The 26,381-nt window shown below is 63.9% G+C and overlaps 3 protein-coding genes across 5 annotated transcripts; 2 read left to right on the top strand and 1 right to left on the bottom strand.

Annotated features, from left to right (window-relative positions):
* Positions 1 to 931: 931 nt before the first annotated feature.
* Positions 932 to 4,874, bottom strand: SPRYD4 (SPRY domain containing 4). The gene is made up of 2 exons (XM_044995588.1): positions 4,768 to 4,874; positions 932 to 2,916 (listed from the first exon to the last, which is right to left on the bottom strand). Exons 1-2 carry the CDS (start codon positions 4,856 to 4,858, stop codon positions 2,369 to 2,371), a joined length of 639 nt encoding a protein of 212 aa, XP_044851523.1. The 5' UTR covers positions 4,859 to 4,874; the 3' UTR covers positions 932 to 2,368.
* A 4,583-nt stretch (positions 4,875 to 9,457) lies between these two features.
* On the top strand, positions 9,458 to 14,321 carry LOC123353984 (aquaporin-4-like). Of its 2 annotated transcripts, XM_044995557.1 has the most exons (5): positions 9,458 to 9,732; positions 10,704 to 11,063; positions 11,923 to 12,087; positions 12,273 to 12,353; positions 13,081 to 14,321. In XM_044995557.1, exons 1-5 carry the CDS (start codon positions 9,718 to 9,720, stop codon positions 13,294 to 13,296), a joined length of 837 nt encoding a protein of 278 aa, XP_044851492.1. In that variant the 5' UTR covers positions 9,458 to 9,717; the 3' UTR covers positions 13,297 to 14,321. The 2 variants fall into 2 exon arrangements, with proteins under 2 accessions (XP_044851492.1, XP_044851493.1); XM_044995558.1 differs by lacking the exon at positions 11,923 to 12,087.
* Positions 14,322 to 16,663: 2,342 nt separating this feature from the next.
* On the top strand, positions 16,664 to 21,012 carry LOC123353985 (major intrinsic protein of lens fiber). 2 transcript variants are annotated; one of them, XM_044995561.1, is made up of 4 exons: positions 16,664 to 16,938; positions 19,205 to 19,369; positions 19,903 to 19,983; positions 20,725 to 21,012. In XM_044995561.1, exons 1-4 carry the CDS (start codon positions 16,699 to 16,701, stop codon positions 20,911 to 20,913), a joined length of 675 nt encoding a protein of 224 aa, XP_044851496.1. In that variant the 5' UTR covers positions 16,664 to 16,698; the 3' UTR covers positions 20,914 to 21,012. The 2 variants fall into 2 exon arrangements, with proteins under 2 accessions (XP_044851496.1, XP_044851495.1); XM_044995560.1 differs by having other exon boundaries at positions 16,664 to 17,070.
* The last annotated feature ends 5,369 nt before the right edge of the window (positions 21,013 to 26,381 follow it).

Here is a 26,381-nt window from a genome sequence, read left to right as displayed (position 1 = left end):
AACAGCTGTCAGGGTTGGTCTAGTGTTACCTGGCCCTGACCTCGCAGTCCCTTCCAGCCCAGCCTTTGTTTCTGGGGTGAGGGTGGGTCTCTGAGATCAGCGTGTGGATTTGCCTTCCCAATGATCGTTTTGTGGGTGCTGGTTATTTCTCCCCGTAGTAGTCGGATCAGAGGGTCTCACTGCCTCCCCAGAGCGCGCCACGTACAGAGGAAGGGGGAAGCGCAGCTCCGGCAGAGAACAGCAGCTGCAACAGGGGTTTAACACACGTCTTGTTAGCCCCATGACTTCTGATTCTTGCAGTACTCGCATAGTACACACTGAGGCTTCTGCACGACCAGATCTCTGGCCAGGTCTGTCCGTGCACTTCGATTGCGAGCTCCTTAGGGGCCGGAGCGGCTTTTTGTTCTGCTCATGCAGCACCACACACAACGGGCCCAGGACTGGAGCTCCTAGTGCAACCGTAACACACCTAATAAATCCAAACAGAGGAGGGGAGGATTGGGACCTTATTTGAGAGCAAGATTCTGGCTTTTGGGAAGATGGACCCCTACTGAACAGGGGGTTGTGGGTCGGGATTGAGGGGCACTGGCAGAGCCGGGTGTGGGGGAGCCCAGGGCTGGGACAGCAGGGGCTGTGGGTCGGGATTGAGGGGCACCGGCAGAGCTGGGGTGGAGCCCAGGATTGGGCTAGCAGGGGGCTGCGGATCGGGAGTGAGGGGCACCGGCAGAGTTGGGAGGAGCCCAGGATTAGGCTAGCAGGGGGCTGTAGGTCAGGAGTGAGGAGCACCAGCAAAGCTGCGGGGGCCCAGACAGACTGACCAGGCTGCGCTTGGGCACTGTTTAGGGAGAGACTGTTTCCGCTAGGAGTCCCCTCCCGGCACACGTTGCGTCGGCAGAGCGGCACCGGCGCAGAGAAAGGGGACGCACGCCGCTGAGGATTCTCCGGTTTATTACATGGGAGACCCGCCCGGCCGCCAATACACACAGTCAGCAAAGCACCGCCACGAGAGCTGGGTTTGCGTGAATGCAGCTGGATGCACCAGGGCTGCTGAGGGATGGGACCTTCCCCTGGAGCAGGGGTGACCGTGTGGCCCTGGAGCCACATGCGGCTCTTCAGAGGTTAATATGCGGCTCCTTGTCTAGGCACCGACCCCGGGGCTGGAGTTACAGGCGCCAACTTTCCAATGTGCTGGGGGCGGGTGCTCACTGCTCAACCCCTGGCTCTGCCCCAGGCCCCAGCCTCACTCCACTCCTCCCCCCAAGGCCTCCGCCCCTTCCCCTGAGTCTGTGGCGCCCTTGTTCATCCTCCTCCCCCCCCCCCCGAGCCTCCTGCACACCACACAACAGCTCATTGCGGCGGGCGGGAGGCGCAGGAAAGGAGGGTTAGGTGCTGCTGGTGGGTGGGGGACGCAGGGGGAGCTGACGAGGAGCTGCTGACATATTACTGTGGCTCTTTGGCAATGCACATTGGTAAATTCTGGCTCCTTCTCAGCCTCAGGTTGGCCACCCCTGCCCTGGAGGATTGCGAGGGGGCAGAGGCAAATGGGGCTGGGGGGGTAGCACTGTTCCCCCTCCCCCGGCTAAGCCAGACAACCCATGGCTGAGAGCAAAGCTACAAACACAAAGTCCCTGCCCAAACTAATGCTCCTTCCTGGGTTTTCCCCTGCACCTAGGAACAGCCACGTGGCAGCATCGGCCCCAGGATCCATTTGCCTGCCCGTCCCTGGGGCCTGCTGATTGGCTCTGGGCAGTGGGGGGAGTGACGACAGCTTTGGGGGGGATGTTGTGGGAGAAGAGGGAGCTGGTTCCTGGGCTGTGTATTAATAAAGCACTTGTGGAAACAGAAGCGTAACGGCCTCGTTTGCCGACACAGGAGGGGAACGGGATCTAGGTTTCCAGAGGGGTTCGGGTGCAGCCCAACTGTCCTCCCATCCCTGAGACAGGAGGAGGGAACAGTGTCGCTTCCCTCCCTCCAGCAAATCCTCATGTCACTCAAATCCAAATCTGCCAAACGGGGCTCTGGGTGAGGCCGGGCACAGGGGCCGGCAGGGCGTTTGGCACAGGAGTGGCAGATGCCCATAAAGCTCCTAAGGACCAGCTGAGATGGAGAAGGGAAACAAGTCCAGGATTGCCTGATCCCAGGGGCAGCGGGGGGCTTCTCTGCTCCAGGGTTCCCAGCTGGGGCTGAGGGGGGACTGCTCCTTCCCAAGGGGAAAGCAAGCTCTCGAGCTGCCTGGAGAGCACCCGCTCTGGGCCAAGCGGGGTGAGAGGACTGACCGAATCCCTTTCTCTGCCTCACGCTGAAGCATCGTGGAAGGGTTTCCCTACAGAAGGACATGTCCAGACATCCCAGGCCCTGGGGTTGACCGTTAACTGTCCCGGAGGTTCTTGGGCACCTCCACCCCAGAATGAGTTAGCAGCTCCCCATCCCAGAGAGCGAAGGCGGGCACCACGGGCCCCTGGAACTCCGTGGCCAGGGTATGGATTAACACCTGCTTGCCTACGTCCACCAGGCTGAGCTTCCTGCCCTCGTAGTCCAGCAGCAGCCCCACGCGCTCGGGGTTGCCGATGTTGCGGATGGGGGTGGTTTCGTTGGCCAGCATGACGTACCACCTGCGGTGGGAATACGCAAACACCCAGGAGCGGTCGTCGTGCCCAATGCACCCTTCCCTGGAAATGTCCACATCAGCCACGCCGATACGGAACTGCTGCGAGCGCTTGACTGTCACTTCCCAGTAGTGCTGGCCGCTGCACACGGCAGCGTCCCCCAGCACCACCGCCCACTCCCGAAATCGCTCGGGGTTCTGGGGGACTTTGGTTGGGTCAATCCCCAGCATGCGGTAAACGACTCCAGTGTCTTTTTTGGAGAGATCCAGGCTGCTGTGAGCCGTTCGCTCATCTAGCTTGAAACTGATGCCTGCGGAAGAGGAAAAAAGACAAGGAGAAGCTTCACTGAGGGCTCACAGAAAGAATCCACTAGGACAGCAAATTCTTCCACGCCAAGATGACGAGAACCAAGACAGTTCACATTAGTGGGCTGGGGCAGCTAGATTGTTGGTTTAAAGGACACACAAAATAATAATTATACTTCAGGGTCCTTTCCTGTTTTGCTAACACCTGACATTTTTAGGAAGCAGCAAAGAATCCTGTGGCACCTTATAGACTAACAGACGTTTTGCAGCATGAGCTTTCGTGGGTGAATACCCACTTCTTCAGATGCCATCTGAAGAAGTGGGTATTCACCCACGAAAGCTCATGCTGCAAAACGTCTGTTAGTCTATAAGGTGCCACAGGATTCTTTGCTGCTTCTACAGAACCAGACTAACACGGCTACCCCTCTGATACTTGAAATTTTTAGGGTTACAGTCATACCTGAGATCAGGGTCCCTTTGTGTTAGGCACCGTACAAACGCAGTTAAGAGACAGACCCTGCTCTGAGTCTTACAGGCAGGTCACTTCTGAAAATCTCTCTTCTGCCCCACCAGTAGAATGAAGTTAATAGCAGTTCCCTCTCTCACAAGGGGCGTTGCAAGGATACATGCATTAACGAGCGCAGCATTGACAACTCGTGCAATTTTATCGCGAGTCAAGAAACCCCCCAAACGTTGCTAAATGTCTCGGCGCCTGGAGTGGGGTGATTTAAAGGAGCATCTCAGCTTCCCAGCAAAAAACGTAGGAGTAAGTTTGTAACCTTCATAGGAGCAGGGAAAAACGTGAATGCGAAAGCAGGAGGCAGATCAAAAGAACCGAACACCTATTTCTCTCGATCTGAAGCCAGTCTCTGGTGCGGGGACCCCTGTGAGCACCCAGACAGGATCCCTGCGCCCCGCCAGGCGCTCGTGCCATGCAAATCTCAGTAACTCATGTGAGACCTCGGATGGTTCTTAAACAAAGCTTAACCGTGGAGCTGAGCTCAACGTCCCTTTAAGAACAGCCGCCCCTGCAGCTGCTCTAATCTTTTCCATGGTGGGAGCCAAGTCTCAGCGAGGAGAGTGAACTGGCCAGGAAGTGGGTTGCAGAGAAATGGGAGAAAGGTCAGGCTGCGCGTCTCAGGGGCTGGGAGGGGCCGTGCATCAGGGACTGGGAAACCACTGGACAAGGTCGCACCAACATTTGCAAAGGCAGCCCAGCTTCGGGGGGCGGGGGAGGCACCCACACACTGCCCCAGCAGGGAGAATGGGAGTTAGGGTCCCAGTCCCAGGATGGGGGGGGATGAAGAGTCCAGAGCTGGTACCAGGCCCAGGTCAGCTGGGAGGGGGGTGCGCAAGAACAGAGCAGGTCAGTGTTGAGGAAGTGACGTCATGCCAGCCCCAGACCCCCTCCCCCGAGCCACCCCAGGGGGGGCAGTGCCAGCCCCCACCCCCAGGCCAGCCCCAGCCTCCGTGTCACCCCAGGGGGGCACTCCCATCCCCCTCAAAGCCAGCCCCCACCCTCACCCCCCTCGCCCCCACCCAGGGGGGCAGAGCCAGCCCCCCCTCAGAGCCAGCCCCCACCCCCACCCAGGGGGGCAGAACCAGCCCCCACCCCCAGGCCAGCCCCAGCCTCCGTGTCACCCCAGGGGGGCAGTCCCACCCCCCTCAGAGCCAGCCCTTCACCCCACCCCCAACCAGGGGGGCAGAGCCAGCCCCCGCCCCCCGGGCAGCTCAGGGGCAGGGCCGGGCAGTACCAGGCCCCCACCCCAGCTCCGGGGGGGGGGGGCGCCTGGCCAGGCGAGGGGGCGGCTGTGGGGGCGGGGCTCCCGGGGGGCGGGGCTCCGGCCGGTGCCTACCCCTCCGGTGGGGGCCGCTCGCGCGAGCCCGCCCCACCCCGCGCAGGCCCCAGCTCGGCCGCCTCAGAGCGCTCAGCACGGGCGCCGCCATCTTGGAGTCGCGTGGGACAAGCTCCCACCCTGCCCCGCCTCACGTGACCCGGGCGGAAGTAGGTGGGGGCGCCGCCATCTTGGATGGGCCTGGCTTCCGCTTGGAGCCAGGGAGGCGGGGCCTATGCGTGACCTTTGACCCCCCCCCATCTGACAAAGGGGCGGGGCAAGTCCCTGGTCCAGTGCCCAGCTTGGGGCTGGCCAGAGGGTCTTGCCCTGGGTCCCGGACGCCTGGGTTCTCTCCCCAGCTCTGGGAGGGGGGCCCGGACTCCTGGGTTCCCTCCCCTGCTCTGGGAGGGGAGCAGGGGGCCCGGACTCCTGGGTTCTCTCCCCGGCTCTGGGAGGGGAGCAGGAGGCTGGGGGCCTGGACTCCTGGGTTCCCTCCCCGGGCTCTGGGAGGGGAGCGGGGTCCAGGGGTTAGAGCGGGGGGGTGGAAGGAGCCAGGACTTGTCTGGTTTCAGCTACCAGCTGTTGGTTCTTGTGCCTGTCTCCACTAGATGTCTGGTGTTATCTCCCCGCCGAGGTGCTTATACACTGTAATTGGGGTGACCGGACAGCACGTGTGAAAAGTCGGGATGGGGGTGGAGGGTAATTGGCATCTAAAAAAGAAAAAGCCCCAAATATCAGGACTGTCCCTATAAAATCGGGACATCTGGTGACCCTAACTGTGTTCAGCTCCCCGCCAGCATCTCTCTGACCAGCCAAACAGAGTTTGCTCCCTGAATCTCCTGCTGTTGTGTCAGGCATTGTTGTGCAGCCGTTCCTCTCCATGGACAAGCTCTGATTGGTTAGGGGCAGGGAAGCACCTTAAATCATTTTGGTGGCTCTTTTCTGCACCCTCTCCAGTTAACACAGGAATGATGTTTTCCTGCCAGCAGCTGGGAATCTCCAGCATGCGTCTCCCAAATCAGAGCCCCCCCAGAAGAACACCACCGTTTGTTCCACACACGACCAGTGTGCCAGCTCTCCTGATTTTGTCATAAATCTCGCAATAATTATTGTTTTCCTTAAAGGCCCAGCTCCTGGAGTCGAGTGGATCTGGGATGATTTTAGCCTTTGTTCTTAAAGAACAAGTAAGTTTCAAGCCCTTGTGGCTGTGGAGAAAGCTTCAAAATGGGAGGCTGGTGCACCCTGAAGGCTCAAAAAGCAGGAGGCGAATCAAAACACCACCAAATCTCTTATTTGTACGTAATCTCATAATTTGAAAGCCAATCTCCTGATTTTTGGTTAGCCTGACGTGTGAGTTTTGAACCTTTGGGGTTGGCAGTTCTGCATTACAGAGACCGGCGCTAACGGAGGAACTCGCCCCCTGTTCTCTGGTTTGATGCGGTGGCCTGTTACGGACCCCCACTAGCACCTCTGCCTGGGTGTCGTTAGTTAGCACATTGATCCACATGCATTCGGGATCCTGTGCTTGAGTTACCAGTATCTCTAAAGCAGGGAAGGGTGTCTTCCACTAGAGCGCCTCTCCCCCACAAAAAACACCTCTGTCCCCCTCAATCCTCCCTACATAGTTTTTTGTGGCTGGTGATTTTAATGGTCCAGTTGTGGGAATCATTCCACCAGGTTTCACGAATGCCACGTTTCTTTGCGTGAGTGAGAATCAGCGCAGGGATACAGGACTGCACAAGAAGGCGCAGGGCCACAGAGAATCCGGGTCAGTGTTTTCACAGGCTCCACGTATTTCAGTTACAAGAGGATGAAAATCCCACAAGGAGCCCGGATCTAGGTCAGCCAAGCTCTGTTCTGAGGGAGGTTTCTCCCTTGGCCATTCCAGGCCTGGCCCCATTTATTCCCCTCCCTCTGCTCCTGGGGAGAGTCCTGCCCGTCCAGTCGCTGTCCCCCTGCACTCTGCCTGGCTTGGGGCGGGAGGTGAGGGCTGGGCAGGTGTTTCATGCCCCAAACAGAGAAAGCCCCTGGAACCGGGAGGTGCCCCCGACTGGCTGGGGGCGGCTGGAACAGCACAGAGTTTATAGGGTGACCAGATGTCCTGTTTTTATAGGGACAGTCCCGTTTTTTGGGACTCTTTCTTATATAGGCGCCTGTTACCCCCCACCCCCTGTCCTGTTTTTTCACAGTTGCTATCTGGTGGGGGGAATATGAGGCTCCCAGAGGGGGGTGGAGAGCGGGGGAGACAGGACAATGCAAACACCTGCCCCCCGGGCACAGCCCCAGGTGCTGCCGTGTGTGGGCAGCGGTGCCAGGGATCAGGGCTGAAAGGTGGGAGGGGGAGTTTGTCATCCCCGGTGGATGCTGGATAAAGGCACGATGAGGCAGCAGCAATCGCTCCATGCAAAGGCGGGAGGGGGCTTCTCTCTGGTCCTCGCTGCAGGGTGTCTCCGTGGTTCCCTGTGGGGGAGAGGCTCTTTGAACATAGTGCCAAGCTCGGGGGGGAGGGGGACAAGAGGGGGTGTGTGCACAGGGACGGGTGGAGGGTGGAGATGCCAACGACAGGGGCACCCATGTGGTGGTTGGGGCGGGCGGGGAGCTGGCACAGTGAGAGTAACATCGGTGCCCACCCATGGGCGGGCACGGCGAGGGCTGCAGCAGTAATGGGCAGAGCTGGGCCCTCGCTGGGCCGGCATTTGATGCTGATGGGGCCTGACAGGGCCACCCCCAACGTGGGTGTGTTGGGGGGGGCTGGAGTCCCAGCTGGGTGGCAGCGGGAGGGGGAAGAGGGGGGGCTTTGTTTCAGCTATTGAGGCCGCTGATTGTTCTGGCTCTTTGCAGCAAGTCAGCACGCGCCGGGCAGAGAATGGCAGGAAGAATAGGGCGAGCGCAGCACCGGCCGGGGTCAGCCTGGGGCCGCCGCGCCCCCAGCTTTTGCTGAGCCAGGTGCTTCAGCTGTAAAACCCCGCTGACTCCAGCTGGAGCTCTTGGGAGGCGGGGGAGGCAACGCTGGGGGGGCGGCGCGGAGGGGAATTCTCCAGGGACGGCTCCGGTGGCCTCCCGTCGAAGGGGGTTTAAAGCCCAGGTGGCCCAGCGCTGTCCCGCTCCTGCACTGTGGCCGGACTCCTGGGTTCTATCACAGCTGCACCAATAGGAACTGCTTCCCCCGCGCCTCACTTTCCCTGTCTCTAAAATGGGGCGATTGATACAGATACATGCTCATCCGCAGACCCATGCGCCCGGTGCGCCTGCGGATGCTCACCTGGGGCACTAGTGCTACTGGCGTCTCCAGAGGCCCCCGCGGTGATCGGTGCCCCCCGTGCTGGGGCTGGGCTCTGCTGGACTCGTGGTACATGGGTGTGACAGCAGCGTGAGAGGAGACTCGCACCCGCAATCACAGGGCACCCAGCCCCATAGCCCCGCCCCCGCTCCTTGCATGCCTGATTCCATCCCCACCTCCCCCTGCCTGCGCACGCTCACTGACACAGACGTTCACACTCACCTGTGCACACGCTCCCATCTACATTCGCTCACCCACCTGCCCCACCTGGCCGGGCAGACTTGCTCACTGTAGCGTCACTCAGACACACGCTGCCTCCCTCGTGCCCTTGCACGGTCATTTTCACACTGTCCACTCACACACTCATTTGCACACTCACTGTTCACACACTCATTTGCATGCTTGCCCCACGTATACTCATTTGCACACTCACCATTCATACGCTCATTTGCACCCTCCCTTGTGCCCTCACACACCCACTGGCACACTCACGCTCCCTCGTGCCCCTGGCTCCGTAGCCCCCCTTCCTCTCTCCTTTCATCTCTGGTAGGAGGGAGAATCCCAGCCCTGAACAATGGTCGTCGTGACAACCCCCTTCAGAAGGGCCTTTGGTTCCTGTTTGAGATTCAAAGGGGCAGGTTGCCATGGCACCCGCTGGTTTCCAGGCACCTGAGTCACCAACTCCCCCCCCCTCCCGCTTTCAGGTTGGGAGTCGGACCCCCCCCCTGCTCATCCCAGATCTCACCCCACCCCCTCCCCGGGCCCTGCCCATCCCAGACCCCAGCTCCCCCCACCCTGTCTTGCCTATTCCAGACCCGAGGGGGCTGCTTCTCAGCGCCCCCCCCCCGGTCCTAGTTCTGCTGCCCAAGGTCCCGCTGACTCTGGCCAGCCTGGCACCAGCTGACCCCCAGGGCCCAGTGACGCTCCCAGGGCAGCCGGGGTTTTCCACGGGCAGCCTCCCTGTCTGGGAGGCATCAGGCGCCGGGCTCAGGAGCTGTTCACCCAGAGCACAGGCTGCCGCGGCACCTGGGAGCTGCTCCGGGGGCGTTGGGGGCACACCCGGCTCTCCCCACGGCCACAGGACATGCTGGGTCCTGCAGCCCCCCCGCCCCAGGGTCCCCAATAAAGAAACACTGGCAGTTTCTGCTCAGGAGAAGCTGAATTCTGGAATAGCGGGGGGTGGGGGGCTGCGGGTCGGGAGTGAGGAGCATCAGCAGAGCTGGAGGTGAGGGGGGTCCAGGGCTGGAATGAGGGGGGCTGCGGGTCGGGAGTGAGGGGCACCAGCAGAGCTGGAGGTGACGGGGGGGCCGGGACAGGAGTGGCAGGGAATGTGGGGCATTGGCAGCGCTGGGGGGAGTGCAGGAGCCCAGGGGTGGGGTGGTAGGGGGCTGTGGGTCAGGAGAGCGGTGTGTGTGGGGGGGGTTGGTTGCTTGGGGGGTTGGTTAAGGAGACTGGGGGGTTCCCAGGAGCAGGTGTCCCTGGAAACATGTTGCTGCCCCCTCTGCCCAGCGGGCACCCTCAGGCTCTGCCCCGATGCCCCTCCGGCCCCTTGCCCAGAGCCCGTGGCTGCTGTACCTTTAAGAGGAGCCTGGCCTGGAGGGGAGGGAGGGGGGTCTGAGGATCCCTGGAGGGAGAGCAGCGCAGCACCCTGTGTCTCCCAGAGCAGAGCCCTCAGGAGCCAGCCGGGCAGCATGGCCATCGGCGAGGTAAGGGCTGCCCACCTCGCCCTCACCCCAGCACCCAGCGGGCAGCTGAGCCCTGGCTATGGGCACCTGGGACATGTGGGAGAACTTCTCTGTACTCCCTGCCCGTCCGGCCATCCGTCCATATCCACCCACCTGTGTCCATCTGTCCATATCCACCCATCTGCCCGTCCATCCATCTGTCCGTCCATGTCCACCCCGCCCAGGTCCGTCCGTCCATATCCACCCACCTGCCCGTGTCCCTCTGTCCATCCATATCCACCCACCTGCCCAGGTCCATCTGTCCATATCCACCCATCTGCCCGTCCATCCATCTGTCCATGTCCACCCCGCCCAGGTCCGTCCATCCATATCCACCCACCTGCTCAGGTCCATCCATCCATATCCACCCATGTTTCCATGTCCCTCTGTCCGTCCATATCCACCCGCCCATGTCCGTCCGTCCGTCTATATCCACCCACCCACATCCATCCATATGCACCCACTCGACTGTGTCCCTCTGTCCGTCCATATCCACCCACCCACCTCCGTCCATCTGTCCATATCCACCCACCTGTGTCCATCTGTCCATATCCACCCATCCGCCTGCCCATGTCCGTCCATCCATATCCACCCACCTGCCCGTGTCCATATCCACCCACCCACATCCGTCCATCTGTCCATATCCACCCACCCGTGTCTGTCTGTCCATCCATATGCACCCACCCGCCCGTGTCTGTCCACCCATATCCACCTGCCCGTGTCTGTCCATCCATAGCCACCCACTTGTGTCCATCCGTGCGTCCATATCCGCCCACCTGCCTGTATCCATCCGTCTGTCCATATCCACCCACCTGCCCTCCCAACAGTGTCCCCTCTGCAGCCATGGTTCCAGCCCACCCACCCGTTGCCATGGGACCAGACACCCCCAAATCTGTTGCCATGGTTCCCCCCCACCTGGTTGCTGACTGTCTCCCCGCCCCCCCCCCCCCCAGGAGCTGCGGAGCCGGCGGTTCTGGCGCTCCTTGCTGGCGGAGGCAGCTGCCACCCTGATCTTCGTCTGGCTGGTGCTGGGGGCCTCGTGCCCAGGCGGTCCCGGGCGCGTCACAGCCCCACCGGCCCTGCAGCCGGCTCTGACGGCCGGGCTGGCGGCCGTGGGGCTGGCTCACTGCTTCGGCGAGGTCAGCGGGGCCCAGGCCAACCCGGCCCTCACCCTGGCCTTCCTCTGCACCCGCAAGCTGGACGCCCTGCGCGGAGCCGCCTACGTCCTGGCCCAGTGCCTGGGCGCCATCCTGGCCTCAGCCGCCGTCTACCTGGCGCTGCCCGCGGCAGCCGCCAGCCACCTCGTCACCAGGGTGAGTGTCTGAGCCGGGTCGCAGACGCGTGTGTCCTGGCTACTGATACAGGGTGCACCTGCCTTCCGGGGGGACAGCAGTGCCGCCCTGAACTCCCCTTCACCCCATTGGCAGTGCCACCTGAACCCCCCAGCGCCCCATTGGCAGTGCTGCCCTGACCCCCCAGCGCCCCATTGGCAGTGCCACCTGAACCCCCCAGCGCCCCATTGGCAGTGCCACCCTGAATCCCCCAGCGCCCCATTGGCAGTGCTGCCCTGACCCCCAGCGCCCCATTGGCAGTGCTGCTCTGACGCCCAGTGCCCCATTGGCAGTGCTACCCTGACGCCCAGTGCCCCATTGGCAGTGCCGTCTTGAACCCCCTGCACCCCATTGGCAGTGCCACCTGAACCCCCCAGTGCCCCATTGGCAGTGCCACCCTGAATCCCCCAGCGCCCCATTGGCAGTGCTGCCCTGACCCCCAGCGCCCCATTGGCAGTGCCACCCTGACCCCCCCAGCACCCCATTGGCAGTGCTGCCCTGACGCCCAGTGCCCCATTGGCAGTGCTGCCCTGACGCCCAGTGCCCCATTGGCAGTGCCACCCTGACCCCCAATTGAAGTGTCACCCCCCAGCCCTGTGGGCAGGGCCACCTGCCAGACTCCCACCTTCCCATGCCCAGGAAGCAGGGATCCCGCCTTGACTGGACCCCGGATTTGACCCCCCTTCACTGTCCCCCCAGCCCAGTGGGGACCCCCCAGACCTCTCGCTGCTGGGTCACCAACACAGCCCCTGAGGCCCCCAGGGCTGAGCGCCCAGCGGCCCACGTGGCCTGAGGGCTGGGCCGGGGCCGGGTGTGAGCTGCCGTCTTGTCCCGGGCGCAGGTGAGCAGCGAGGGCCACGCCGGGCAGGCGCTGGCCATGGAGACCTTCTCCACCTTCCAGCTGGTCTTCACCATCTTCGCCGTGGAGGACCAGCGGCGCCGGGGGGCGGGCGAGCCGGGCGGCCTGGCCATCGGCTTCTCCGTGACGGCCGGAGCGCTGGCCGCGGTAAGAGGCTGGGCCAGCGGGGTCCCGGGGGCCAAGGAGCCCTGGGGCCGACTCCCCTCCCCCCGGGCCAGGCTCTGGGGGGCTGTTCCCCATCCGCCGGCCCGGGCTCTATGGCTCCATGGGGCCGACTCCCCCCACACCCGCACAATGTCCGCTCACCCGCCCCCCCGCCCCCGTCTCTGCAGGGGACGTTCTCCGGGGGCAGCATGAACCCAGCCAGATCGCTGGGCCCGGCCGTCCTGACGGGCATCTGGGACCACCACTGGGTGAGCCAGGCTGGGGCACGCGGGGGGGGCACAGCGGGGCGGGGGGTCTGGCCCAGCCAGCAAAGACCGTGTTGGGTCCATGACCTGGAGCTGAGCATCCTGCAGTGGAAATGGGGGGGGGGGGCGGCAGCCTGAGCACATGTCCCGGCCCCCCAGGTGTACAGGATCTCGCTGGGCCCTGTCTGACCCCTGTCCTCCCCCCTCCAGGTGTACGGGATCTCGCTGGGCCCTATCTGACCCCTGTCCCTCCCCCCCCCCCCAGTGTACGGGATCTCACTGGGCCCTGTCTGACCCCTGTGCCTCCCCCCCCCCCCCTGTGTACAGGATCTCGCTGGGCCCTGTCTGACCCCTGTCCTCCCACCCCCCCATGTGTACGGGATCTCTCTGGGCCCTGTCTGACCCCTGTCTCCCCTCCCCCAGGGTGTACGGGATCCCGCTGGGCCCTGTCTGACCCCTGTTCCCCCGCCCCCCAGGTGTACGGGATCTCGCTGGGCCCTGTCTGACCCCTGTCCCCCCCCCCCCCAGGTGTATGGGATCTCGCTGGGCCCTGTCTGACCCCTGTCCCCCCCCCCAGGTGTACGGGATCTCGCTGGGCCCTGTCTGACCCCTGTCCCTCCCCCCCCCCATGTGTACAGGAGCTCTCTGGGCCCTGTCTGACCCCTGTCCCCCCCCCCCCAGGTGTATGGGATCTCGCTGGGCCCTGTCTGACCCCTGTCCCCCCCCCCAGGTGTACTGGATCGGCCCCTCGCTGGGCGCGGTGCTGGCCGGCCTCTCCTACGAGTTCCTCTTCGCCTCCAGCGCCTCCCGGGAGAAGCTGGTCGCCTGCCTGACCTGCCGGGACATCGACATTGTGGAGACGGCCAGCGTGTCCCGCTCCTCCCTCTCCACCGCCCCCCAGGATGCCGCCCGGGCCAAGCCGCCCCCCAAGGGGGAGCCGCGCTGAGCAGGCGCGGCCTCCCCCGCCCCGTCCTGCCCCCCAAGGACCTGCCTGCCTCCATGAACCACCCCCTCCTCTTGTGATCCAGCCCTCACCCCCCTGCTAGCCCCAATGAGAACCCCCCACCCCCAGTGCTGCTCCAGCTCCGGTGCCAGCTGCACCCAGCATCCACCAGTGGGGGCAGGGGACGGGCGAGACCAGGGCCACTTCGGATCAGAACCCGCCACAGCTCAGTCCTGGGGCTCAGGGGAACAGGGCCACCACCTTTGGACAGAGCGTAGCCTGTGCACAGAGCCGGGGGCTGGGAGCCAGGACTCCTGGGTTCTATCTCTGGTCTAGGGAGGGGAGTGGGGTCTAGTGGTTAGAGCAGGGCGGGGCTGGCACGGTCCATGCCCACAGCCCTGGTGCTGCCTGGGAGCCCGACGGCTCCTCTGACTGGTGATCATTATTGCCAGCAGCTCCCAGGCTGGCAGCAGTGGGTGGCGTAGCCCGGCCTGGTGCACTGCAGGGCGCTGGGCCCTCCACGTCCCTGTGCCATTGCTGTTCCCACAGCCCCAGGGGGCGTCGGGGCACCCCAGACAGGGGGCCCCGGAGCAGCTGGGGCCAGGGCTGGGTGCTGCGCTGCTGCATCTGGGCGCCCCACGGACCCCACAGCCACCGAGATCAAGGGTAAAACGGCCTCTGGCTTCGTGCCCCCCCTTCGCAGGCTGGGTTTGCTCGTAGGTCTGGACCCTCCCCTGCCCCACAGACACACCCCACTCTGGTTACAGGCTCGTTTCAGGGGGGGCTGGCAGGGAAAACAAGCAGGCTCGAGATACCCCACGTCTCAGCAACCCCTGGGGCAGGAGGAGGGCTGGGAACGCAGGAGGGCAGAGGGGCTGAGGCAGGGGCTGGAACGGGCACCTCGCTCGGGGGAATCCGGCGGGCTCCCGCCGAGCTGGGCGGCCGAACGAGCGGCATGGCAGGGTCCGAGGGACGCGCCCCGTGGGTGGGTTTAACCCCCTTCCCCCCCACATGCTGCCCCGATTAAAGCCGGCTTTGGGCGAACAGCTGCCTGGTCACTGTGTGTCAGGGCCCGGAGAGCCGTGGGGGCCGGACCTGCCCGGGAAGCAGGATGGATCCGCCAGGGGCCGTAGCCCCAGGGGCCGGTCTGTGAGTGGGAGAACTGGGGGGTTCCGCCCTGGGATGGGGGTAAAGGCCTGAGGGCAGACGCTGTGGGGGGGGAGCAGAGGGGTAACTAGCCCTGCAACCATGACAACCATCGCTGGGGAGTCTTCACACCGCGCTGGCACCGGAGCAGGGGCCAAAGGGGTAGAGCAGGGGATGCTGGGAACCAGGACTCCTGGGTTCTCTCCCTGGCTCGGAGAGGGGAGTGGGGCTAGCGGTTAGAGCAGGGGGGCTGGGAGCCAGGACTCCTGGGTTCTCTCCCTGGCTCGGGGAGGGGAGTGGGGCTAGCGGTTAGAGCAGGCGGGCTGGGAACCAGGACTCCTGGGTTCTCTCCCTGGCTCGGGGAGGGGAGTGGGGCTAGCGGTTAGAGCAGGGGGGCTGGGAGCCAGGACTCCTGGGTTCTGGTCCTGGCTCTGCCACAGACTCGCTGTGTGCGACCTTGGGCAAGTCACTTTGCTAGTCTATGCACCTCAGTTTCCCCACCTGTAAATCGGGGAGAACAGCCCTGGGGAGGGCGGTTGTGGGTGCATAAAGCTTTTGAGGGGTGTACAGCACCAGACACAAATAGCGCTTCCCCCAGGCTCCCCCCTCCTGAATTCGAAAGTCAGACCCCGAACTAGAGCAGAGTGGCCGCGAGTGAGGGCGGGTTGGTTCCCATCCCCCCCCCGCCGGGTCCGAAAGCCGAGGCCCGGCCGGGCGCTCGGTGGGTGCTGAGCGAAGCAAACCCATTATCCCGGCCGCTTGCAGGCCTGGCAGATTCTCGCCCGCCCGCCCAATGGCGCAGCCGCAGCTAATCCCCAGCGGCTTGGGGGAATTAGCGCCTGCTAAGCCAGCGCTGAGTAAACCCTCCTGGCAAACAACTGGGCCCATTGAATGGGCTGCAAAATGCTGGAGAGACAAAATCCCAGGGAGGGGGGAGAGAGCGGGGAGGGGCACAGCACGGGCCTGATCCTGCAGCCCCCTAGGGGACTGATCCAGGGGTGCTTTCAGATGGGAATGGGGTTTGACCTCCACGCCTCCAGCTTGGGGTGGGGCATGGGCTGGCCTCAGGCCTAACCCTGGCCCCTCCGCTCAGAGTAACCCCCATCACCCAGTTCCTTGCCAGAACCCCACCCTGGCAGTACCGAGGGTGCTGGGTGCCGCAGGGGTGCGGGGAGCCTGGGGGGTTTGTCACCCAGGGCTGAGAGAGAGAAAAAAATCTTCCCAATTTGGTCCCTGCCATGCTGACGTGGTGCCCCCGGACTGGCACCGCTGGCAACAGCCACCAAGACATGGCGTGGGGCCGCAGAGTGCAAGGGGGGGCTGGACATACGAGGGGCGGGCAGCACGGCACGGGGGGGAGGAATGGGGGGTGTAGATGAGGAGTGAGGGGCGTCAGCAGAGCTGGGGGGAGCCCGGCTGTGCCTGGGGGCTGGGGGCACTGGCTGAGCTGCATGGGGAAGTCTGCCCCTGCCCCATGCCCTGGTCCCCGCAGCATTTCTCCCGGGCGCCCGCGAGGAGCCAGCATGGCAGGAGACGGGGCCTGGCCCCAGGGCTGGGTCGTTGTGGTGTCCCGAGGGGCTCGGATGCCCCGGGATGGGGCCAGCAGAACCCCCCCCACTATCTGGTGGTTCCCCATGAATACCATGAGGGATCCGTGCTGCTCCAGAGAACCCAACCCCCCCAGGCCCATTATGGGCCCATAACGCCCCCTTTGCCCGGCATCTACCTCCCCCTCCACTTCACTGAGTCCCCAAGGGCTGGACGCCAGGGACAAGGAGACCCTGATTTCCCCACAGGATAGGAGAGGTGACTTGGGGGGCAGCTCCGCCCCCCCCCGACAGTCCTGCGCCGTGTCCTGAGCTCTGCCTGTTCTCTGGGTGGCGGGGAGCGGCTGACTCTGGGTTGGCGGGACAGGAGGCCTCTTCCTGGGGTGGGGGGCAGAGGAGGGGTCCCTGAAAGACGTCGCCACAGGGGCTTGACCCCTCCCCCAACTCCCGCTGCCCCCGAGTCCCTTCCGCATCCTGTCCCTCCTCTTGGCATCAGCCTGGGGCGGGGGGGAGCCTTTATACAGCCAAGCGCAGCCCATCCCTGCTGCAGGCACTGAAGGGGTTAAGCGTCCCAGTCCCGAATCCCACCTCCTGGGCTGGCCCAAGGGCCCCATATAAACCCCCCAGCCTGGGCGTCCCCCCGTAGAAAGGAGCCAGAGCCGGTGGGGGCAGTGAGTTTGCAGGCGCCCGGCCCAGCCCGCGCCCCCCCCCCATGCCCCCCGCCATGTGGGAGGTGCGCTCCCCCTCCTTCTGGAGGGCCGTCTTCGCCGAGTTCTTCGCCACCATGATCTACGTCTTCTTCGGCCTGGGGGCCTCGCTGCGCTGGGGGGTCGGGCCCCTCAACGTGCTGCAGGTGGCCCTGGCCTTCGGCCTGGCCGCAGCCACCCTGGTGCAGGTGCTGGGCCACGTCAGCGGGGCCCACGTCAACCCGGCCGTCACCTTCGCCTTCCTGGTGGGCGCCCAGCTCTCGCTGCTCCGTGCCGCCTTCTACATGGTGGCCCAGGTGCTGGGCGGGGTGGCCGGGGCGGCCGTGCTCTACGGGCTGACGCCGGCCGCCATCCGCGGCAACCTGGCACTCAACACGGTAACCTGGAGGGGACTGCGGGGGGGGCCGGGACGCCTCTCGGGGGGGGGGCTCAGGGGCCCCTGGGGTGAGGGGGTGCAGCGCTCCCAGGGGGGGCCAGGGTTGGACTGGGGTAGGACCAGGAGACGGGCCGGGAAAGGACCCCACAGTGGGGGCGAGGGAGACCCCAGATCCTGGGGGGGGCAAGGGTCCTGTCCTCACAACGCCCCCGTGAATAGATGGTTGGTTTATGGGGCTCCGACCCAGCCCCCCGCCCTGTCTCCGGTGACACGCTGGGCACGGCCGTCGTTCCCATCCCCGCCCGGACCTGGGGCTGCCTGCGCCTCGAGCCGTGGGCCCCGCGCGGGAGGAACGAGCACCCAGGCCCCTCCGTGCCATGTCGCCCCCCCACAGCCCCACGGCAGCCAGTGCTGGAGTCTGTGAAACGGCCTGGCCTGGGAGGAGTCAGCAGCATCAGGACTCCTGGGTCCCCTCCCTGGCTCGGGGAGGGCAGTGGGATGTAATGGCTAGAGCGGGGGGAAGAGCGGGGGCTAGTGTCAGGACTCCTGGGTCCCCTCCCTGGCTCGGGGAGGGCAGTGGGATGTAATGGCTAGAGCGGGGGGAAGAGCGGGGGCTAGTGTCAGGACTCCTGGGTCCCCTCCCTGGCTTGGGGAGGGGAGCCTAGTGGTGAGGGTGGAGGAGTGGTTCTCAAGGCAGGGAGTGATTTGGGGGTCCCAGGGCAGGGTGAGGTGAGGGTCTGTGCTACAGGGCAGGGAGGATCCCTGGGGGCGGGGGGAGCTGCCTCCCAAGGCCGGGCTTTGTGCCCCTGGGTTTATCTTCCTGGCCAGGGGAGACCCACCAGTCCCGTGCCGGGGCGTCTGGACAGCCTGAGGGCTGTGCAGGGAGCTGAGCACATGGGGCTTGGGAGCCCCAAACCCGGCAGTGGGGCCACCGCCGCCGTGCCCGGGGAAACTGACAGGCAGGAAGACAGCGGAGTAACGCTGCCCCGATAGCTGGGCTGCCGTCACGCCCGTGGGGATCCCGAGCCCGGCATCACAGGGCCTAGACTCCCTCCTTACTCCAGAACACCCGGGAGCCCCGCTGGCCCCGCACAGGGATAGAATCAGGCCGCTGCCCCTGTGTGCCTCAGTTTCCCCGGGAGCCAAACCCTTCCTCTTCGGCTCCCAGCGCCAGCAGCCAGAGCACAGACCTGCCTGCAGTTTTCAGCAGCTCCCCCAATAGATCTAGGAAAACAGCAGATCCTCGCTGATCAGACGCTGTTCCCACCCCGGGAGACTACAAAGCGGCTCAGTCCCCCGGCCAGGGTGCGCTGCGTCTGGCACCAGACAGAGCTGCTTATTCAGTGAGAGCGAGCACGGCTGGGCGGGCGGTTGTGGCTGCCTGGGAGAGTCCTGTCCTCCGCTGACTTCATGTGCAATTGTGTGTGTGTGTGAGAGGGAGAAAGACACGCTCCTGCTGCCCTTTTCTGGATCTGCAGTGGAACTGCTCTGCTGTGTGTCCTAGCCCCTGTGCAGCTGACCGGTAGTGGAGATTCCCCGGAGCACCGCTGTGTCTCTGGGGAGGCCTGCGTGGCCCATGGCGTTCAGCAGGGTGGTGCTGGAGAAGTAGATTTGTCACTAGACCCTTCCCCCCCCCACCGATGCCCCTCTAAAGGCTGGGCCGGTGTGGGCCTCTGGGAGCTATTTCCACCTACGGGGCCCGCGCCCCCCCGTGTTGCTGCAGGCAGTGGAGGGTCATAACAGCAAAGCAGCTCCCCGGCTCGATGTGCTCACCTGGGGGGGGAGGGTGGATCTGATATTCCCAGCCCAGTGGCAGGCACCCTCTGCAGCCAGAGTCTCCAGCCCCGGGAGGGCGAGTCTGCTCAGCAGCGCCCCCTGCAGACTGGGGATTGCTGGGGGTCTGGAATCGCTGTGTGTGGGGGGTGTGTGGCTGCTAACACCCCCTCTCCTGACAGGGTCTGCAGCTCTGGGACGGGGGGTGCAGGAAACCTGGCTGGGTGTGGAGCTGCTGCAGGGAGGGGCCCGGTACTGGCCGGGGACATTCGATGGAGAGCTGGATGCCCCCCGAGTGCTGGGACGGGTGCTGCTGATCCCATCTGGATCCCTCTCTCTGTGTGTCCCCCCCACCCCTGCAGATCCACCCTGGCGTGACCCTGGCCCAGGCCACCACCGTGGAGATCTTCCTGACGCTGCAGTTCGTCCTCTGCTTCTTCGCCACGTACGACGAGCGGCACAACGGGCGCGTGGGCTCGGTGGCCTTGGCCATCGGCTTCTCCCTCGCCCTGGGACACCTCTTCGGGGTAACGCTTCACGGGATCTCCCCGCCCCGAGACCTGGGTCCCTGCTCCCTGGCCAGCCGGGTCCTAGCAGGCTGGGCAGAGACCCCCCCCAACCCAGCCCTGGAGGGCTCCAGGTGTTATGTACATGAGGCAGTGCCCTAATTTGCATATGGACGACCATGCCTGGTCGCCTTTGCATAAAACCTCCCCTGTCACCCACCGCCTCCCTATGGCTGGGGGTTCAGGGCAGGGGCTATGCTGGGTCTCCCCGGCCGCGGGGTCTCTGGGGTGCCAGACGCACCCTAGAGACCCCGGGGGGGGTTAGAAATGGCTGTGACTATCGAGAGGTGGGCTAGAGCGCCTCCCATGGGCAGGGGGGGGGAGCCCTGGGCATAGCACCCAAAGTGACCTAACAAACCCTGCAGCTGGGGACCCCCGACCCCCTCCCACGGGTGCTCTACCCCCCTGTCCCCACCCTTGGGCCAGCCAGCGCTGCGGGATGGGCGGGGCTGGGATCTCGGGGGAACCTCACCTTCCCGCTGCCTCTCTTGCAGATATACTACACGGGAGCCGGCATGAACCCTGCGCGGTCCTTCGCTCCCGCCGCCATCACCCGCAACTTCTCCAACCACTGGGTAAGGAGGGGTGCGCGGCTCCCCGCAGCCACCTTGCTTTGGGGCCACACCAGCCATCCCGAGATGCCCCACCCTGAGGGGTCAACCGTCCTTCATGCCCTGGTCTGCACTCTCATGCAGCCATTAAACAGCTGCCATGTCCCTCCTCAGAGGTGGCTGCATTTCAGTGCTGGGTGGAATGATCCTTGTATAAACAGCTGCCATGTCCCTCCTCAGAGGGAGCTGCATTTCAGTGCTGGATGGAAGGATCCTTGTATAAACAGCTGCCATGTCCCTCCCCAGAGGTGGCTGCATTTCACTGCTGGGTGGAATGATCCTTGTATAAACAGCTGCCATGTCCCTCCCCAGAGGTGGCTGCATTACAGTGTGCTGCGCTGCCTCCTGCTGGGTGGACTGAGAACAGCTCACGCCTGTGTCTTGGGTCTCATCACGCCAGCTCAAGTAGCATTTCAGAGCGGCGGGCTCTCCCCCCACTCCCACTCCCACGAATGTCAGGGATGAACCAAGACGCGGAGATCCGGGGGGGGCTGCTCCCGGGGGCAGGGGGCTGTGGAGGAAGGGGGCAGAGAGAAATCCCGGGCGACAAGGAGGCTCCTGCAGCAGCGGGGTCGGGGCGGGGGGTGTATGAAGGGACAGGAGATCAAAGCAGGGGGTGGCGGGGTGGGTTGTTCAGGGATGGAAGACCCACCCCCCCCCCATGGCTCTGCCTAACCCCCGCGCCCCTTGTGCCTCCTCCCCCAGGTGTACTGGGTCGGACCCATTCTAGGCGCCACGCTGGCCGGCCTCCTCTACGACTTCGTCCTCTGCCCCCGCATGCGGGGCCTGGCCGAGCGGCTGGCCATCCTGAAAGGCGAGCAGGTGGCGGAAGGCCAGGCCCCCCCGGAGCCCTCCCCCGGGGATCCCACGGAGCTGAAAACGCAGGCGCTATAAGAGGAGCCCGGGCAGCGCCCCCAGACACGCCGCGCCCCCGGGGCGGGGACGGGACCAGCGGCAAAGCCTGGCCCAGTATCCGGACTGTAGTTCTGACTGGCCGGTAGGAATCACAGCGGAGGGGAGACGGAGGGGGCCGAAGATGCTGCGCTCACTGACGGACAGCGAGGGGGGGCCGGGGGACCCCGGGGGGGAGGGGAGCCGGTATCTCTTTGTTGTTGTTGTTTTTTTATTTAATTCTCTCTCTTTTTTTTTTTTTTGCTGTGATAAAACCTTGGAAATAATTGTACTTGGTGCTGGGGAACCCCCCCCCCCGCCATGGAACTGCCCCCAGGCTCCAGAACTGCCCCCGTGTGTGGGTGCTTTTGTGTGCGCGACCAGGGCGGGGGAAAGGAAAGGGTTAAAGTAGATCTATGCCCCCCCAGCTTTCCCTTACCTGCCCCCCCATGTGTCAACACTGCCAGTGAATTGAATTCCCCCCCCCAAAAAAACCCCTCTTTGGAGGCAGTATTCTCTAATGGTTAGAGCGGGGGGAGGGTCTGGGTGTCAGGACTCCTGGGTTCTATTCCCAGCTGAGGAAGGGGAGTGGGGTCTACTGGGTTGATGTGGGGTGGGAGCTGGGAGTTCTCTCCCTGGCTCTGGCAGGGGAGTGGTGTCTAGTGGTTAGAGCAGGGGGGGCTGGGAGCCAGGACTCCTGGGTCTCTCCCTGGCTCTGGGAGGGGAGTGGGGTCCAGTAGTTAGAGCAAGGGGGGCTGGGAGTCATGACTCCTGGGTTCTATGCCCAGCTCTCTCGTTGTCCTTGGGCGAGTCAGACCCCTCCCGTGCCTCAGTTTCCCCCTCTGTCAATGGGGATAAGAACACTGCCCTGCCTCCCAGGCTTTGTTCGGCAGGGTGTCGGGAGGAGCCTTCAGGCTGAGCTTGGAGCCGGGGTCTGCGTAGGCCAAACCCCAGCTCCACCCCAACTCTGTTCTGCAGCCTTGGGCCAGTCGCTTTGCCCACCCCCTCCCCCCACTTCACTGTCCCTGCCTGTTAAGTGGGGACGATGCTGGGGGAGGAGGTGGGCTCAGTCCCTGCCGGTGGGGAGGGAAGGGGGCTCAGACCCTGGCCTGCCAGAAGTGGCGTTAAAAGCCCGCGCTGTCCCTTTAAGTGATCAGCTGTGTGAAGAGTTTGGGTTCTGTTCCCAGCTGAGCCGCTATCTCATGGCGGGCCTGTCCCGCTCCCTTTCCGTGCCTCAGTTTCCCCGATCTGTAACTGGAGATTAAGGCTACGTCCCTACCTCACAGGGTGTGTGTCCGTAAAACCCTGACACGGAGGAAGGCCGCTAGCTCTGCAGGGGGACTGCCCCTCCCCACGCCGCCCACAGCCCCCTAGAGCAAACAGACCTTTCGCACGGCCCTGTGTCCCAGCCCCGCTGATTTCCCCCAGCCGCCAGCCCTTACTCCAGCACCGCACGCGGCAGGAAACCTGCAGGAGACTGTCGCAGCGACAGGCCAAGGGGGGGGCGGTGGGAAGCAGATGTGATCTATCTTGGCTGGAGTAAAGCTTTTGACACAGACCCACGTGACGTTTTCGTGAGCACCGTGGGGAGCAGTGGTCAAGACGAAACGACCATACAAAAGACAGACCGGCCCCAGAGAGTCGTCATCAATGGCTCGCTGGCGGGGCGTAGCTCGGGGGTCCCGCCGGGGCCAGTGCTAGTCAATCATTCCATGAACGGCTTGGATAACGGGGCGGAGAGCGCCAAGCTGGGGGGGGCGGCAAGGGTGGGGTTGGGATTCAAACCAAGCTCGAGCCGTCGGAGGACTGGGCTGAGAACAAGATGAAATCCCACAAAGACCGGGGCAAAGGAGGAGAAATCGAATGCTCGGCTACGGAAGGGGACTCGCCGGCTGGGCGGCCGTGGGGGTCGCAGGTTGAAGAGCCAGCGGCGGGATGCAGCTGCGGAAAAGGCGGCTGTCTCTAGGGTGTGTTAACGGGAGGTCGTCGTCCTGCTGCGCCCGGCCCTGGCCGGGGCGTGTGGACAAACTGGAGTGAGTCCAGGGAGAGCAGCAAAACTGATCCCAGGGTTAGAAACCCGGATTCATGAGGAAAGGTTCAAACTCCGGGTCTGATCTGGAGAAAAGTCGACCGAGGGGGGGGAGCTGGTACGTTTTTTTCAGGACTGTTCTGCCGAGCACGGGGATCTCCACGTCCACCGAAGGCAGGACAAGAAGCAAGGGGCTTAATCTGCGATTTAGGGCCGATAGTAGGAAAAGTTTTCTGACTCTCTGGAACTGGCTGGCAGGGAGGCTGGGGAATCCCCGTCACTGGAGGCTTTTAGGCACAGGTGGGACACGCATCTGTCTGGGCAGGTCTAGGGTCACTGGGCCCTGCCTCAGCATAGGGGCTGGACGAGCCGGTTTCTCGCGTGCTTCATATACGTCCGTCTCCCCACGGCCAGCCCCGCTCGCTTTCCATGGGCGCCCGCCCCTGTGCTTCGTCTTACCGGGGGTGGCTTTCAGCCCGCCCCAAACGGGCCCCGGGGCCCTGCTGGCTTTAATGCCCTCGTGAGGTGCCCAAACCCCACCTGCCCCTAGACCCATGGCTGCAGCGCCTCTCAGTGGCAGAGAGGAGACAGGGCACCCTTGGGATTCCTTAGGGAGAGACCCGGGGGTTCCCTCCCGGTGCCACCCTGCACGAGGCACTTCCCCTGGGGCAAAGCATTAGAACGAATTAGATACGTTCGCGGAAGAATGATCCATCAGCGGCTATTAGCCAAGAACACCAGGGACGCAAGCCCTCATGCTCTGGGCGTCGGCTCTGACCGCCAGAAGCTGGGGCTGGCTGAGGAGGGACGGATCAGTTTAAATTGCCCTGTTCCGGTCACGCCCTCCGAAGCGGCTGGCACCGGGCATGGGCAGAGGCAGGACACGGGGCTGGATGGACCATTGCTCTGCCCCAGCGTGGCCGTGCCTGGGGCCTAAACGTGCGGCTGGATTGGACGCTTCACGCTGGGCCCTGGGGCTGGGCCAGTGGGAGCCAGAGGCCTTGAATCCACACTCGGGGCGGATTTATAAAGGGCTGAATTGCTGACCCTAGAACGCCCCCGTCCACTGCCCGCGAGGCTGGAACGAGCTGTCTCGGGGGCTCTCCAAGCCCTGGCCTAGCCGGCGCTGTGGATCCTAGCGGAGCTGGGGCCGGATCCTGCTTTGACCGGAGTAGCTCCACTGAGCGAACCCAGGGCGGAAACAGGTTTCACGGGTCGAGTAGCGTCTGCACCTGGGGCTCTGGAATTGGGGCTGCAGTAGCACGGCTGGGGGGGGTGTCAGAACCCCAAAGGGCTGCAGCTGCCCCCTCCCTGCACAAGACTGGATGGGGGGCCGCTGGGTTTGAAACTAGACCCCCCCCCACTTCCAGGGCCACAAGCCCCAGGCAGATTGTCCTGCAGACCTGGGGTCCTGAAAGCCCTGCTAACCCCACCCTCTCCATTAACCCCTTCCATGCCAGTCCCCAACTCCCAGCGCATCCCAAACTGGCGTGCGACGGTTTTGCACGCCCAGTGTTGCACAGGTCCAGACGCCGACACAAGGGGCAGGGCAGGGTGAGAATCGGGCCCAGGCATAAAGCGTGGGGAGGGGTTACACATGGGGAGGCAGGGGGTGTCTCCGCTGGCGTGAGTGACGCATTGAAGGACTTGCCTCGGGCCCTCTCCCCCCCCACCCTCTGCCTGGCTTTGTGGGGGGGAGAGAGCAAGGGGGGGGCGCATTTCACCCCACCCGTCTACCCCAACACCGGCCGAGCTCCCTGAGCTAGAAGGGGCAGCGCCGGGAGTGCTCTGAGCTCGGCTTCCAGCCAATGGGGCTTGTGTCTGTTCCGCCCCCCTGCATGGGTCAAGCCACAGCCCAGGCTACTGGGGACCCAGCTGCCCCCTCTCCTCTCATCACCTTCCCTTTGGGTTTTGCACCAGCAAAATGAGTTAGGTCCCTAAATACATTGGGCAATCTAGGCCTTAGCGTCTCTGTGCCTCAATTTCACATCTGGGATAACAGCTCTGCCCCACTGTACAGGGGCATTTGCAATGACCGATGCTTTAAAGATACTATGGGCAGAGGCGGAGGGGCAGATAAACACCATAGATAGCTACTGGGTTACGCCTCGGGGAATTCGGCGCCACTGTGTGCGCGCAGAATTCACGTCCCCCTGCAGATTGCTTTGCTTCTCCGCAGAAAAATGCCTTTCTGACCGGGAAGCCGCAAGATTGGTCACGTGCCCCTCCCCAGCAAAGTGAGCACATCTTTTTGGGTGCCTGGAGCAGCTGGCAGAGAGGTCAATCACTGCAGGGAGGCAGGGCCGGGGACACCCCTGCTGGTGGCTCCTATCCTGCGCTGGGCTCAGCTGCTAGTCCTGGCTGGGCTGGGGGTGGATGGGACGACTTCTTCCCCTGCAAGGAGTGGTTGGGGCAGGTCAGATCCTCCCCCAGAAACCTCCCCCGGCTACAGAAAGCTCTGCACCCCGTGCCTGCTTCCTGACCCCATCATTCTTCAGCTATGGGGGGGAGAGGTCACCGCACAGGGCGCACACCCTGTCTGCCCAGCCCTTGTGCATCCAGACCCCCATACCCAGATCCACCGCTCCCAGAACCCTCCCACTGAGCCCCCTGCACCCAAACCCTCACCTCGCTGATCCTCACCCCCTCTGCACCCAGGCCCCCTCACCGAGTCCCACCCCCTGCATCCGGACCCCCATCCCTGCACCCAGACCACTCGCCACTGAGCCCCCTGCACTCAACCCCCCCCAGCGAGCCCCCCCTGCACCTGCATCACCCAGACAAGCCTCCCATAACCAGACCCCCCACCCCACTGAGGCCCAACCAACTGCACCCAGATCTCCACCCCAAGCCTCACAACACCCGGACCCCTCCCACAGAGCCCTCCACACCCAGACACCCCCCGCCCCCGCTGAGCTCCAAACACCTTTGCTTGGACCCCTTCACAGAGTCCCATTCCTCTTGCCCTGGAACCCTCCAATGAGCCCCTGTGCGTCCAGATCCCCCCGCGCCCGCCCCAGATCGCCCCACCCAGAACCCTCTCACCCCACACCTGGATCCCCCCCACGCTAAGCCCCTCCACGCTTGGGGCTTGAACCTGCCTGCCCCACACCTGGATCGGGGGCCAGGGCTCGGCTTGTGTGCAAGACTCTGTCCCTCTCCTTTGCTATCTTGGTGCACCTGGCGTGGGGGGGGGGGGGGGGGCGACAGGGTGATTCCCCACCTCCGTGCAGCCAGTGTCCCTTCTCCCTGCACACTCATCTCCTCTTGCACACTTACCTAGCACAGCCGCACTGGAGGTGCCACATTTATGTATTGATAAATAAAATACACAGAATTGTAAACTATTGTGCACAGCATTTTAATTTTTTTGGCGCAGAATTCCGGCAGGAGTAAACCTCGCCCCTCCTGGCAAACTCTCCTTGCACCCTTACCTCCCCCA

This window comes from Mauremys mutica, chromosome 20 (assembly GCF_020497125.1).
Source record: "Mauremys mutica isolate MM-2020 ecotype Southern chromosome 20, ASM2049712v1, whole genome shotgun sequence".
Lineage (NCBI taxonomy): Eukaryota > Metazoa > Chordata > Testudines > Geoemydidae > Mauremys > Mauremys mutica.
This window is presented reverse-complemented; position numbering and strand designations above follow the sequence as displayed.